This window comes from Delphinapterus leucas, chromosome 15 (assembly GCF_059928025.1).
Source record: "Delphinapterus leucas isolate spDelLeu-1000000601 "Yukka" chromosome 15, BTC_Dleu_Yukka2, whole genome shotgun sequence".
In the NCBI taxonomy this organism is placed as follows: Eukaryota; Metazoa; Chordata; class Mammalia; order Artiodactyla; family Monodontidae; genus Delphinapterus; species Delphinapterus leucas.
In genome coordinates this window covers 63,064,649-63,078,022 of record NC_143143.1, presented here as the reverse complement: position 1 = coordinate 63,078,022, position 13,374 = coordinate 63,064,649, and the positions used below count along the sequence as shown (strand labels likewise).

The window sequence follows — 13,374 nt, the reverse complement described above, 5'->3', positions numbered from 1 at the left end:
TCAACCACTTCGCCACCAGGGAAGCCCGCATATTTATTTTTTATTTGAGGGGACAATGTCCCCCAGCCTGGGTAGCCCTTCTTCTTCCTTCTTGCATCCAAGTTTTCATAAATCTAACCTGTATTCACAGTCTCAACTTCCTTACATCCCTTTCTTCTCAGTTCCTTAAAATCAGGTTTCTTCCTCTAAAAATATGACTCTCACCCAGGGCATCAATAATCTTTTTGTATGCAACTCAAATGACCCTTCTCTGTGCTTATCTTTCCCAAGGCTTTCAGCAATGAACATTCTGGACCAGTTCGTCCTTCCTCCTATACTTCCTCCTTGTCATCTTCATCACCCTCTTGCTGAGAGAGCAGAGAAGAGGCCAGTATGACTGGGTGCAAGTAGGCAAAAGAGAGGTGGTAGAGGACGTGTATCTATCAGCCTCCTGGATGTCTCCCTCGAGGTCCCCCAGGCACTTTCACATAGCAGGGCCACAGCTAAAAGGCATAATATTCCTGCTGAAATCAACTCGTCCTCCCATATTTCCAGTTACCTTTGGGATTCCCCACCTGAGACACGGACGGGAGCCTCACCTGCTCCCTCACCTCCACCCTTCCAGGTCCACCTCCTGAACATCTCTCTAATCTACCATTTTCACTTCTTGCGTGGTATCTTGTGTATCATCACTTTTGCCTGGAGTGTTACATCTACCCAACACCCTGTCCACCCATCCTAGGAACCCCAGAGCAGTCTCTCTGAAATCCACACCCATCTGAACATCTTCCCGTCCTGCCTAAGACCATTAAGATTTCCAATGTAAGGTCCAAACTCTGTTCTACAGCTCCAACCACTCAGGCCAGGGCGCTTTCCCAACTATGAGCCCTCCAGCGATGGTGAAGGATGACAAGGCACCTTGTGCAGAGAAAGGACAGCTTTATTTGGTGACGAACGTGGAATGTGACATATGCTTGGTGGGAAAGAAGGGGAAGAAGTTTCCTTGGAGAGGAGGCTGCTCTGGTTTCCAAACATGGCCGTGTCATGGTCCAGGACACGGGCCAGCCTTCTGTGAGCCCTCAGGTGCTGGGCAGGGCGTGGATCGAGCAGCAGGAAATGGTTCTGTTGGGACAAGACCCCAGCTGGAATGGAGACTCGAAGTCCCTGAGTCTTGCTGGTATTGGCCCATCCTCAACACCCCCCTCCAGAGGGTGGGGAGGAGGCTGAGACCCTAAGGCTGTGGTGATCTTGACCCTGAGGCCCGGGGTCAGGGGGCTTCTTGTGCATGTGCTTGAGTGAGTGTGTGTCTGTGTGTCCATTAGTGCGTGGCGCGTTTGCATGTGTGTGTACATGTGTGCGTGTGCTGACATGAGAGTGTGTGCCTCTGTGTGTCTGTCTGAGTGACCATATGTGTGTTCGGGCATTTGTGTGTGTGTGTGTGTGTGTGCACGTATCCACGACCATGTGTGTTTCTCTTTGTAGCTGTGTTGCGGTGCCGCCTGTGTCTCTCCAACTCTGTCAGCATTTCTGTGGACTTCTCTGTGCATCTTGGTGTATGTCTATGTGGCTGTTTGTCTCTCTCTTTGGATGTCACTGTCCCAAGCCCCCTGCTGCCCCCACCAGGAGAAGAACAGCCAGCTCCCAAATCCTGCAGAGTGGGTTGCAATACTCACTCAGCTCAGCACAGGCCAGGTCCCTTCCTGGAAGGCTGAGACTTTGATTCCAGCCCGTACATCAGTGCGTCTGGAAAATGAAGAAACAATAACCACAGACCAGAGTGAAGGAGCCCAGGGACCTCCACAGTCCTCCGGAGGCCTGGGACTAGGGAATGGGAACTCTGAGATCCAACCACGCTCAGGCAGGGCTTGGAGGGGACCGTACCGCCTCCACCAAGCAGCCCAGCTGTTCTCAGCGTCAGGGCTGATGTGGGGAGATATAGTCTCTGCCTCAACATGATCTGGATAATTCAAGGCAAAGAAGAAATCGGAAATGGGGAGAGTTGAGGCTGGAGGGACCTAGCTGTCCCACGTGTGCAGGGACAGAGCTCCCTGGGGGAAATTCCTGCTCCTGCAGTGGGGAGAGAGGGCTTGGAAGCAGGTACTTACTGACAGTGGAATGTACTAGAGTGGCGTCCAAGTGATCGAGAGCCTCACTGACCAGAGGGCACACCTGACCCAGGGGCAGAGAGGAGAGTTAGGCAAAGTGGCACCTTAGGGAGAGCCTGGCAGCAACAGCATCCCCAGTATGCATTCTCTGGGGAGGTCGTCCATCATTTTTCTGTATCTGAGAGTGTCTGATTCGAAGCAGTCCCACGGATGAATGTTCACACATCCACACTGGGTGGAAGGAGGAACTGAAGGCATGGGTGAGGCGCCCAATCACGCAGTGAACTGTTGTTCGCTCTGTGATCTGGCACCTGCTTCTGAACAGGGTGGACTACCCTGGGAGGGTGAGTTTCTGGTTATAGGAGGCATCGAAGCATAGGCTGGGTGGGCCTGGTCTGCAGCCATAGTGGGGGTGGCCTGGGAGCTTCTTGGGGCAGAAGCCCTTCTGTTTCAGCTGTAGTGTGGACACACACAGGGCCTGGCCCAGAGCAGAAACCAATCAACACATTTTGAAGGATGAAAGGAAGAAACGTGGACAGATGGATCAATGGACAGATAGACTGATGGATGGAATTTACTTATTAAACTGAGAGGCTCAGAAAAGCTCACCCCAGGGGCTTCTTTTAGCCTGAGAAGCTCTAAAAGCCAAAGGTCAGGAGCCCCCTCTTGTACTCACTTACCTTGCCCTGCACCAGCCCAGGAAGGACATTATTCAAGATCCCAGTGATGTTGTCAATAAGGCTTTCACTGGGGAGGGCGCCCAATCTGAAAGAGAAAAGCCACGGACAGTGCAGGGGCCTGAGGCTGGTATGGAGAAGCACTTGTATGTGCCCACTGCAGACTCAGCACCGAGTAATGGAACCTGGCCTCATGCATCCACACCCACACGATCCACAACAAGGGGCACATCCAAAGGGAGTGCTACACTGCACAGCAGCGCACACACCAGGTACGTGTAGAATAAACCCACAGTTCCAGGACACAGTAGGTGTTCAATAAGGCTTTGTAGAATCCATAGATGAATGAACAGTGCTTAGTATTTAGTTGTCATGAGGACTCAATGAGATGATACGTGTGATGCACAACACATGTGTTCAGTAAACGTGAGCCATGATGGGGACGACTCCTGTATATTATCCCTGCCTCCATCTCCCTTGCAGCAGTAACTGAAATAGTAACCCAGGTAGGCTCCATAGCTATTTTACCCTTTACTGGCACAAAGCATGTCACATCTATTATTTTAGAGGATTCTGTCAATAATGCCAAAGTAGCTCCATATTGCAGTTATCTGAGAAAGCTGAGACTCAGGTTGGGGAAGCACTGTTCAAGTTCACACAGGAAGCCCTCCATCTCTTGCCACACCCCTCAGGTAGATGGGGCTTGAACTCAGATTTCTTGTTGCCTAATCCAGTACAGAATTGGTCAGCCTGGCCTAAGAAGGGATAAGTGACCATTTACCTACTCATCCATCCTTCCATGCATCCATCCATCCATCCGCTTATCCACCTTCTCACCCTTCCACCCTCCCACTCATCCATTCTCCCATTGTTCTATCTTCCCAACCATCCATCATCCCATCCTATTGTTTCTGGACAGGAGTAGCCACCCCTCTGGCCTCACCCATCAAGCAGGGAGATTTGCAGGCTGCCAGGGGAGAAAGTGCAGTTGCAATGGACGAGGTGGAACTTCTCCTGTTCATCTTTCACAGCTAAGAGTTCTGAAGTGATGTTTAGCTTCACAGCCAGCTTCAATGGACTTCCAACCAAGGGCCTGTAGAGAAGACACTCTGTTGCAGCTGGTCTCACCACATCCCAAGGCAGAGGAGGCTTTTCTCCTTGACAGAAATGCCAGCCACCTTGCCCACAGCTGTACTCGTCTCATTTCCCAGCAGAGGAAACCAAGGCTCACAGAGGTTAAATGAGTTTCCCAAGTGACTCAAGATCACTCAGCATGGCAGCAAATGAGCTGAAGTTGGAGGCTCAGGTCTGTTAGACAGACTCCAACACCTTTTTTCTTTTTGACTACCCAAGATCATCAGGGTCTCCTCTGGTGAGCCATCCTCCCATTCCCCCTTGGGACACACTCACATTTTCACATGGAGGACCATGGCCAGAGGGATGGTGACATAGAGACAATGGCCATCAGGGCTCTTCAGGAGGACAGGTTCCAGCAGCTGGGGATCAGTGGTCTTCAAACTGCCCAGGGAGCAACATTGGGGGGAGAAACATTAACTCCTCTAGTTCTAAATCTAGAAACCACACCTAACTCCACCTTACCCGTCCCAGAGTGGGAGCTACCCATGAGATGGGATGGAGGAGATAGGAGGGGAGTCTTGCAGCAAAAGCCACATGGGTTTCCAGTCTCACATCAATTTTTCCCAAACTCTGCCCTGGGTCAGATCCAGACACACACATGACCCTCTCCTCATCTCAAGTCTATAAGGTATTCCAGGATAGAGACTGTGTCTGGGTTATATTTTCATCCTGTATGCCAGCTCAGAGCCTTACAAAGAAAGGGCCCACTCTATATTGGTTGACTTTGTAGGCTGATGAGCCGGGGGGTAGATGGATATGTGGGTGGATGCATGGAAGAGTAAGTGGTTAGATGGAGGGAGGATGGACAAATAGATGGATGGATGGGTAAGTGGCTATTGGAGTCCGGGCAATTGGAGTAAGTCCTTCACAAACATTTATGGTAGGAATCACTCATCCTGCCAAGTTCTTCAATGGCAGGTCAATCAACAATGTTTATCATGGAGATGGAGAAGCAGGAAGTCAGGGAGAATGGAGAGAGGGTGGAAGTAAGTCTCTTCTCTGAGCCAGCCACTGAGCCAGGTGATCTACATCTTTTCAGTCCTCCCAACAGTTTTTCTCTGTGGGTACCATAATCTTCGTTTTACAGATGAAGAAACCAAGCCCAGAGAGACTGATTGCCTTGCCCCAGGTCACCCAGCAAGTACGCGGTGAATATAAAAATCAAACTCAAGCCTACCTATCTGTCTTCTAGTCAGGGGCAAGCACCTGGGTGGGTAGGAATCATGAGAATAGCTCTGACCCAGTCCTATGAAGGATCTAGGCTTTGCCAGCTCACTGGCATCAAACTTTCTACTATTGCTCCTTGCTTAGAGAGCTCTCAGGTGGCTCCTGGATTGTTCATCTTGGATTGTTCCACGGACATCACATAATGATGTCACTGAGGAGAGTAGCTTACACTTTCTTGCTTACATCAAAGGCCACAGTGTTCTAAGGGATTTCACAGGTGAGGAGAACAAAATTACTGTAATATAGTGGAAAAGACCTTGGCTTTGGACTTAAGTCAGTTAGAGTTAGAACCCTCACTCTGCATCACTCCTGTGGTGTGATCACAGGCACCTTTCTGTGCCTCAGTTTTTCCATCTGTAAACTAGGGATTATTAAATTGACCTCAGAGGACTATGGTGAGGATTATAGATGATGCTGGGGACTCAGGACGCGCTTTAGGACTGGGGGCAATTGCTAGTTCAGGAGGGCTGGTGTTCCCTGCCAGACTGTGAGGAAGGTCTCAGCCTGAGTCCTGGCCTCATGTTCAGATCACCCCCCACCCCCCTTCAGGGCCACTGCCTGGGGCTGTTAGATCTCCAACTGGGGTTCTCCGGTGGGGTCCAAGGCCCTATTTTAGAGCTACTCACTCAACGATGTTGTTCAGGAGAGGAGTCAGTAAGGGCACTTTCCCAAGCAGGCCCCCCCGCAGGCGACTGGGAGAGTTCCCTCCAGTCTTCAGGATGTCCGAGAGCGGAAGGTTTTCGAGAATGTCCAATAGATCCTCGGAGAGCAGGCCATCGCTGAGAGCTGGAAATGGGTATGGGGCCCTTGGGGGTCAGATCTGACAATTATGGGTCCTCAGTCCTTGCCCCCTTTTATCTCTCTTCCCAACCAACCACACACACACACACACACACACACACACACACAAACACAGACATACACACACACCCCTGAAGGAGGTTATCACAGACTCTCACTTACCACTTGTCAAGCTTCCAGCAAGATCTGTGGGACTCAAGGCCAGGGATGGAGTCATAGGCAAGGGCAGTGTCTGGTCCGGGGGCAAGGTCAGGGCTTCCAGCAGGACCATGGTCTGGGCCAGCAGCCCACAGAAGACAACAAGGCGCCCAGTTTGAAACATCTTCTCATTCAGTATCTGTGGAAAGAATGACAGGTCCACTGTGGCACGAATACAAGTGAGGAACCCATCCACCACCTGCCCCTGCCCCTGCACACCAGGGAGTGAATAGCAATAACTAACACGTTTCCTCTGAGCCAGGCTTTGGGTTGAGTCCTCCACACTCAGGCAGCGGAGGGGCGGGGGACGGAATGGGCAGATCTCACCTGGCTTCTCAGACGTCCCAGCAGATGTCTTGGTCTCCTCTTCCCTGCTGGCTACTGCTGAGGAGGCAGCCTCTTTTATAGTGTGGGAATCCGGAAACGAGGAGTTGAATGATGGGTTTCGAGATAACTCAGAATTCTGCAATCTGGTGGTGTCTTTCAAAGTAAGACACCAAAGTAATAATTACTCTCCAAAGTAAATAATTGCCAATCACATTAGTAGGTGGGACAGTTAAGCCGTTTGATTGACAAGTTAAACAGAGGAAAACTTGAGATGGGGATGTTACTCAAGACTTCATGGTTTCACGTGTGGGACTGAGGCTGGGGACCCACGCTCTGAGGTGGCCTGAAGATCACATTTGGAAACACTGGGAGAGGCAGCCGGTGGAGCCCAGGAAGGGACCTCAATCTCATATCCAGGCCTTTTCCCTTCCTGGTCCAATTATTCTTCTCCAGTTGGAGGGCTCTTGCTCCCAAAATGTCAAAAAAGAGTCAAACTGTCTCTGATTTCCCTATATCTGGGGCACCCCTCAGTTCCAGGGCAGGGGTGTCCTGGTTTCTGAATCCTAATTGCGTGACAGTCACATGCTGGGGGCTACACATCCTCACAGAACCCTGGAGGGAGGGGTTGCTGTTCCTCCTTTGCAGAGGAGAAAACTGAGACCCAGTGTGGACAGGTGCCCAAGGACACAGAGAGGAGGGGGCAGAGTTAATGAGATAGGCTGGGGCCTGGGACCTGGGACTCTTTGCTGCAGTGCTTGCACCTGGACAAATGTCTCCTCAAGCAACAAAATACAAACAAACTATAAGGGACTAAACATAACCACGTGCATGGGCAGTTGGGGCAAATTATGGACAACAAGATACAAAAGGACCTAAAACCCATCTGCCACTTCTGAAGAGCCAGGAGCAAAAACAGAGTACTGCGCATGTCCCCTGAACTCAACACCACCAGAGGGGTGGGCAAACTACGTAAGCCACCCCTCTAGCCTGACCCCTGGACGCACCCCTACCCTCACCCCATAGAAGGAACCAGGTTGCCCTGCCTCCCGGGGGGGGTGAGCAAGGGAACCTGTTACTAGTTTTCACTACCCCCTGCTGCAGCAGGGGCCCCCATAAAGGCTTGCCTGAATTTCTTGTCTGGCCTCTAGTCAATTTCTGTTGATTAAGGAAGGCCAAAAACCCTGGTCAGTATCATTAGGACTCAACCCATTGGATAATAATAACAATAAAAACAGTGTCAACAGCTAATACTTGCCAAGCTCTTGCTGAATGCCAGGTGCGGCATCGTTTTTCACCTCCAGCCCCTCACAACCCTGTGTGGGATGGGAATGAGTACGTCCATTCTACAAGGGGGAAACTGAGGCTCGTAGTGTGAGGTGACATGTCCAGAGTCTCACAGTGGGCATGGGGCCTAGGCATTCACGCTCTAGTCCTTTCTCTTAATCACTGGGCTGAGAGATGAGGATGCCTTGGGCACGCTCTGACCGTTTTGCATCCCCATGTCTGTGAATGTCATGCCTCCCACTTTTATAGCCTGGAAAATGCTTTCCAGTTTCCCAGGCCTGAGGGATTGTGTGACATCCTGGTCTCTACCCTTACCCTTTCTTCTTCCCTTCCCCAAATGAAGTAATGAGGCATTTGTTACCACCACTTGGGCCTTTGGAGTCTATTTTACAGGTGAAAAAACGAGGCACAGGGAGGTCCAGGCCCTAGTCCAGTGAGAGCATATTAAAAGCAAAAGCGGAGAGAGAAGGGCGAAATGCACATTTATGGACCACCTACTCTGTGCCAGGTGCTTTCCATACTTGAACTTCATCTTTGTCATGAGTGCTTGATATTGTTGAACCTCAAATGTCAGATAAGGAGACTAAGGTTCAGAGAAGGTGATTACTTCCCAGGGACACACAGCGAGTGAGTGGTGTCAGAATTCTCCCCTGTGTCTGATGCCCCTGTAATCAGTGAGCCACGCTGCCTTCCCCTCATGTCAGACCTTCACTGGAGCTGCTCCCACTTCCTGTGAGAGTCTGGCCGATGCCTCCAAGGGGCTGGGCCATGGCCTTGAACTCAATCATCCATTCAAGCGCTCACCAGACTCTTCCCACAGCTTGTATGTTGTCAGTCATCCTCAAAGGGGTCCCCTTTTATGTTATCTTGGTACAACTCTTGTGGTTTGGGTCAGGTTGCCACTATTTTGGGGGGAAATGGAAGCAGATAAGCCAAAGAATGGATTCAAGTCTGTTACTGGACAGCTAACAGCTGCTGGTTTGAAGCTAGGAGGCTGCATTTGTGTTACGGCAGAAAGGGGATGGATATGGGCGCATATTGCCCTGGTTCAAATCCTGTGACCCTGGGCAAGTCCCTCCAAACCTTTGAACTTCAGTTTCCTCATCTGTAAAATGGGAGGATAATATCTACCTCACAGGGTTGTGGGGGATAATGTCTGGGGATGGGGTATGAACTTCAGTTCATAAACTCATGTGTCTACATTTTTTTTTGAAGATTTTTTTTGATGTGGACCATTTTCTAAAGTCTTTATTGAATTTGTTACAATATTGCTTATATTTTATGTTTTGTTTTTTTGGCCGCAAGGCCTCTGGGATCTTAGCTCCCCAACCAGGGATCGAACCCGCACCTCCTTCATTGAAAGGCAAAGTCTTAACCATTGGACTGCCAGGGAGGTCCCTACATTTTTTTTTTTAATACATAATCCCTTCATTTATTTATTTATTTGCTTATTGGCTGCGCCATGCCACGCAGCATGTGGGATGGTTCCCTGACCAGGGATCTAGCCTGGGCCTCCGCAGTGAAAGCTCTGAATCCTAACCACAAGGCCACCAGCGAACTCCCCTACATATTTTTTTTCTAATGTATGTATAGTTTAGCATTTCACATGCCATTTTGCTGAGTAACAAAAACTTCCCCATTTCCCCCTGGGATTTTATTTCTGTTCCAGGGGCTTTATTTGTGCCAAGGCATCTGAAGAAGGCTGTCCTGTCCCTGTTTTGACTGGAAATATAGAAGCAGCCATATGCCATCTGACCCCTTGATGCCAAGATGCTGTGCTTCCCTCCCATCCAAAAGGCCCCTTCGAATTTAGTCTTTACTTTTTTTTTTTGCGGTACGCGGGGCTCTCACTGTTGTGGCCTCTCCCGTTGTGGAGCACAGGCTCCGGACGCGCAGGCTCAGCGGCCATGGCTCACGGGCCCAGCTGCTCCGCGGCGTGTGGGATCTTCCCGGACCGGGGCACGAGCCCGTGTCCCCGGCATCGGCAGGCGGACTCTCAACCCCTGCACCACCAGGGAAGCCCTAGCCTTTACTTTTTACTGGACACCCTTGCTGGACACCCAAAATTGTTCTGTGTCTCAGGCAGGATCCCGGGGGACTGCCGCAGCCCATCTGCCTGGAACTACTGAGACCTGCCAGTTAACTTTCTCTCCCTGGGGTCCTGCCACCTCTCCTGGTTCTGGAAGGGAATGTGGACACAGAATCCCTCTGTTCTGGAATCCCGCACGTTGACTTGGGGTTTCTGTTGTCCTCCTCCCACGTCAAGGTTTGCCTGGGGAGAAGCAAGGCCATGAGACACTTCTCAGAACCCACTAGAACTATTTTCTCTTCAATTTCTCTTGGACCCTCACACTCCACCAACCCAACATGGGAAATTTTCTAGTCCTGAGGGCAGGAAACCTTGCTTCAATTCATCATGTATATGCTATTCTTAATGTCTACTATGCCCCAAATTTTGAAATTGAAAAACCCAGGCTTTAGGAATTCCCTGACAGTTCAGTGGTTAGGATTCAGCACTTTCACTGCCGTGGCCTGGGTTCAATCCCTGGTGGGGGAACTAAGATACTGTAAGCCGCAGGGTACGGCCGATAAAAAAGGGAGAGAGAGTGAAAAGAGAAATAGTATCTTATAACTAAAACAAACAAACAAACAAAACAACTCAGTCTTTAAAAAAATTTAACCTACAGTAAAATTGACTTTTTTTGGGTGTATAATTCAATGAGTTTAACACATGAATAGTTGTTGTTTTTTTTGCGGTACGTGGGCCTCTCACTGTTGTGGCCTCTCCTGTTGCGGAGCACAGGCTCCGGACGCGCAGGCTCAGCGGCCATGGCTCACGGGCCCAGCCGCTCTGCGGCATGTGGGATCCTCCCGGATCGGGGCACGAACCCGTGTCCCCTGCATCGGCAGGCAGACTCTCAACCACTGCACCACCAGGGAAGCCCACATGAATAGTTTTATGTAGCCACAATAATACAATAATACAGAACAGTTCCATCACCCCCAAAATACACTCATGCTGCCCTTTCATAGTTACCCCCTCCCTCTTCCCCTGCAACTGGCAACCACTGATCTGTTCTCTGTCACTGCTGTTTTGTCAGAGACCCAGGCTTTGTAGACTCGAAAGCCTTCTCTCTGCTTCTGCTGAAGTTGCCCTTCCTTGAAACACAGGTACTGTTTGTTCCAGTGCCCTGAGCAGGGCAAGGGTCATGGGGCATCAGGAAGCATGGACGGACACCCAGCTAACATTTCAAGACAGTGTTTTCCGCATTGGCGACATCAATGCCTCCCCAACGTGTTTGTCAGAAACTGGAGGTCATGCCCTTTTCTTCCTACGTATCAGATTATGACTGTGTTTGGGAGCCTTTACTGGTATCATTTTGCGAATCAAGGGATCCATTTTTATGTACTGAATTGAACTATGGTTTAAAATAGACTGAAAATGTAGTGTTTCCCCTCTAATAAGTGGTTACTGTAAAGAAGAATGGGTTAGTTACAGATCGAATAAGGAAGCTACCTCTTCTCTGTATATCCAGTGTTTGTGGTTCTCTGTATATCCATTTTATATTATTGCTAATGAACATGGGTTCACTGGTGAAAAATCGAGAAAATACAGATGAACTAAAAGGAAAAATTAACATCTAGAGTCCTGCCACTTCCCTTTTTATTTTAATAAATATCCATCCAGTCCGGTCAGAAAAACCATGAGATCCATTTCTAAAGGGCAGAGTTCATTTTATTTTTCAAGGGCCTCTGAACTATGCAAGGTCGTTTTTCCAGAACTTGGGGGTGGGATGCTGGTTCTCTTCCCTGGGAGTCAGAACTCTGTACGGAAGGGCTTGGAAGTTACAAGCACAGGTGAGCAGGGCCTGGAGCAAGCTTCTGAGTATTTGGGGCTGAATTTCTGCTTCAATTACCGCCCCCAACCCCAGACCCCAGTATCATAATAGAGGTCCATTGTGAAACAAGCTCCTCCAGGAGAAAACACAATGAGTCCACAGCTCTGTGAACCTCAAAATGAAAAGAAAACAGAATGCGAGAAACCCAAGGAGGCCCCTTGAGAAAGGCACCCCTGGAAGGATCAGGAAGAGGACAGACAAAAGCTGCCTTCACAAGGGACCAGGCAACCTCGCTGGAGGATGGGGCCCAGCCCTCCCATGTTTGCTCTTTGAATCATGAGCTGGAAAACCCCTGTAAACTCAAGGCTGTCAGGGGGAATCATTCGTGTGAACATGGGTGTTTAGGGTTGCAGATCCCCAGTGAAGCATTTCGGATTAGGGAGTCTGAATTGAAAGATGGAGACATGAGTATCTCTTGCCCCATTCTCATCTTTGAGCTGTTGACACTTCCTTGTTTGAGCTTGTCAATCTAGCAGAACGCAGATTTCAACATTTTTCTCCCAGTGTGGGGTTGTGGGTGGGATAGGGGTGTTAGAAGGAAGGGATGGAAGACTGAAGTGGGGATTCAGAGTGGTCAAGGCTGTGGGCTCTGGAGTCTGGCTGCTTGAGTGCAGTCGGCTTGGTCATTTCCTGGCTCTGTGACCTTGGGCAAGTGGCTTGCCCTCTCTGAGCCTCAGTGTCCTCATGCATGAATAGGATAGCAGTTTTGGACTTCATGGGGTTTCTGTGAGGATTTGATGAGATGCTGGATGCAAGCTCCTAACACCAAGATTGGCACATGCAGAGTGCTTAGATGTATGTGCTACTATTATTGTGTGTGTGTGTGTGTGTGTGTGTGTGTGTGTGTGTGTATTTCCCCTTGATTTCTCAGTATGCTCTCCCTTTCCTTGGGTGGAGGAGGGCAGGAATCTATATTTAAGAAGTGAGTAGTCATTAATCAAATAATTAACCATGAATTAAATGACTTTTAATAAGTATTGCCCATGGACCTAGCAGATGCTAAACATATTGCAAATGTCTTTTCATGTACTCCTACAAACATCCTGCATGGTAAATAGTTTTTATTTTCAAAAAAAAATTTTTTGTTAAAGTATAACATACATAAGAAAAATGCACATAAGTGAACCGCTCAATGAATTTTCACAAACTGAACACCCTCCCCATAACCAGCACCCAGATCAAGAAACAGACTGTTACCAGCCCTCCAGAAGGCCCTCCGACTACGTCCAGTCACTAACCCTCTCCCTGAGGGGTAGCCACCATCCTGACCTCTGACAGCACGGGTTAGGTTTGCTGTGTTTGAGCCTCATATAGATGGGAGACGTGTGTTTCAGGGCCTGGCTTTGTTAGGTGTGTGAGATCCATCCACGTGGTTGTGTGGGTGTAGGTTATTTTCATTACTGTAGAGCATTCCGCTGGTGACGATCCCACAAGGTATTTACCAATTCTGTTTACCCATTCTTTTGATGGGCATTTAGGGAGTTTTCACTCTGGGGCTATTATGACTATGGATGCTATGAGCAATGTTGGACATGTCTTGCGGTGCCCATGTGCATGTATTTCTGTACCTAGGATCGGGACTGTGGGTCAGAGGGAGGAATATGTTGCCCTTCAGGGGATGTTGCCACGAGTTTTACAAAGTGGAGATGCGACTCATCTCCCTCCAGCAGTGTGAGGTCCCCGCTGCTCCACATCGTGTAAGATTTCTATTCCCACTTTGCAGGGGAGGGAGACCAAAAG

General features: G+C 49.5%; 1 protein-coding gene across 1 annotated transcript; it reads right to left on the bottom strand.

Moving 5' to 3' along the window:
* Positions 1-311: 311 nt before the first annotated feature.
* On the bottom strand, positions 312-13,328 carry LOC149747479 (BPI fold-containing family A member 1-like). The gene is made up of 7 exons (XM_089895427.1): positions 13,243-13,328; positions 5,752-5,931; positions 4,172-4,279; positions 3,705-3,854; positions 2,765-2,849; positions 2,089-2,148; positions 312-347 (listed from the first exon to the last, which is right to left on the bottom strand). Exons 1-7 carry the CDS (start codon positions 13,326-13,328, stop codon positions 312-314), a joined length of 705 nt encoding a protein of 234 aa, XP_089751553.1.
* Between the last annotated feature and the right edge of the window lie 46 nt (positions 13,329-13,374).

Bases quoted from the DNA above. Each gene is read 5' to 3' on its own strand.
- LOC149747479 (XM_089895427.1), bottom strand. From the start codon at position 13,328: ATGTGGAGCAGCGGGGACCTCACACTGCTGGAGGGAGATGAGTCGCAT. The intron at 4,280-5,751 runs GTGAGTAGCTCT...CTCCCTGGGCAG, and splicing joins CTCCTGAACAACATCGTTGA to TTTGAAGACCACTGATCCCC. The intron at 2,149-2,764 runs GTAAGTGAGTAC...CCCCTGGGTCAG, and splicing joins CTGGGCTGGTGCAGGGCAAG to GTGTGCCCTCTGGTCAGTGA.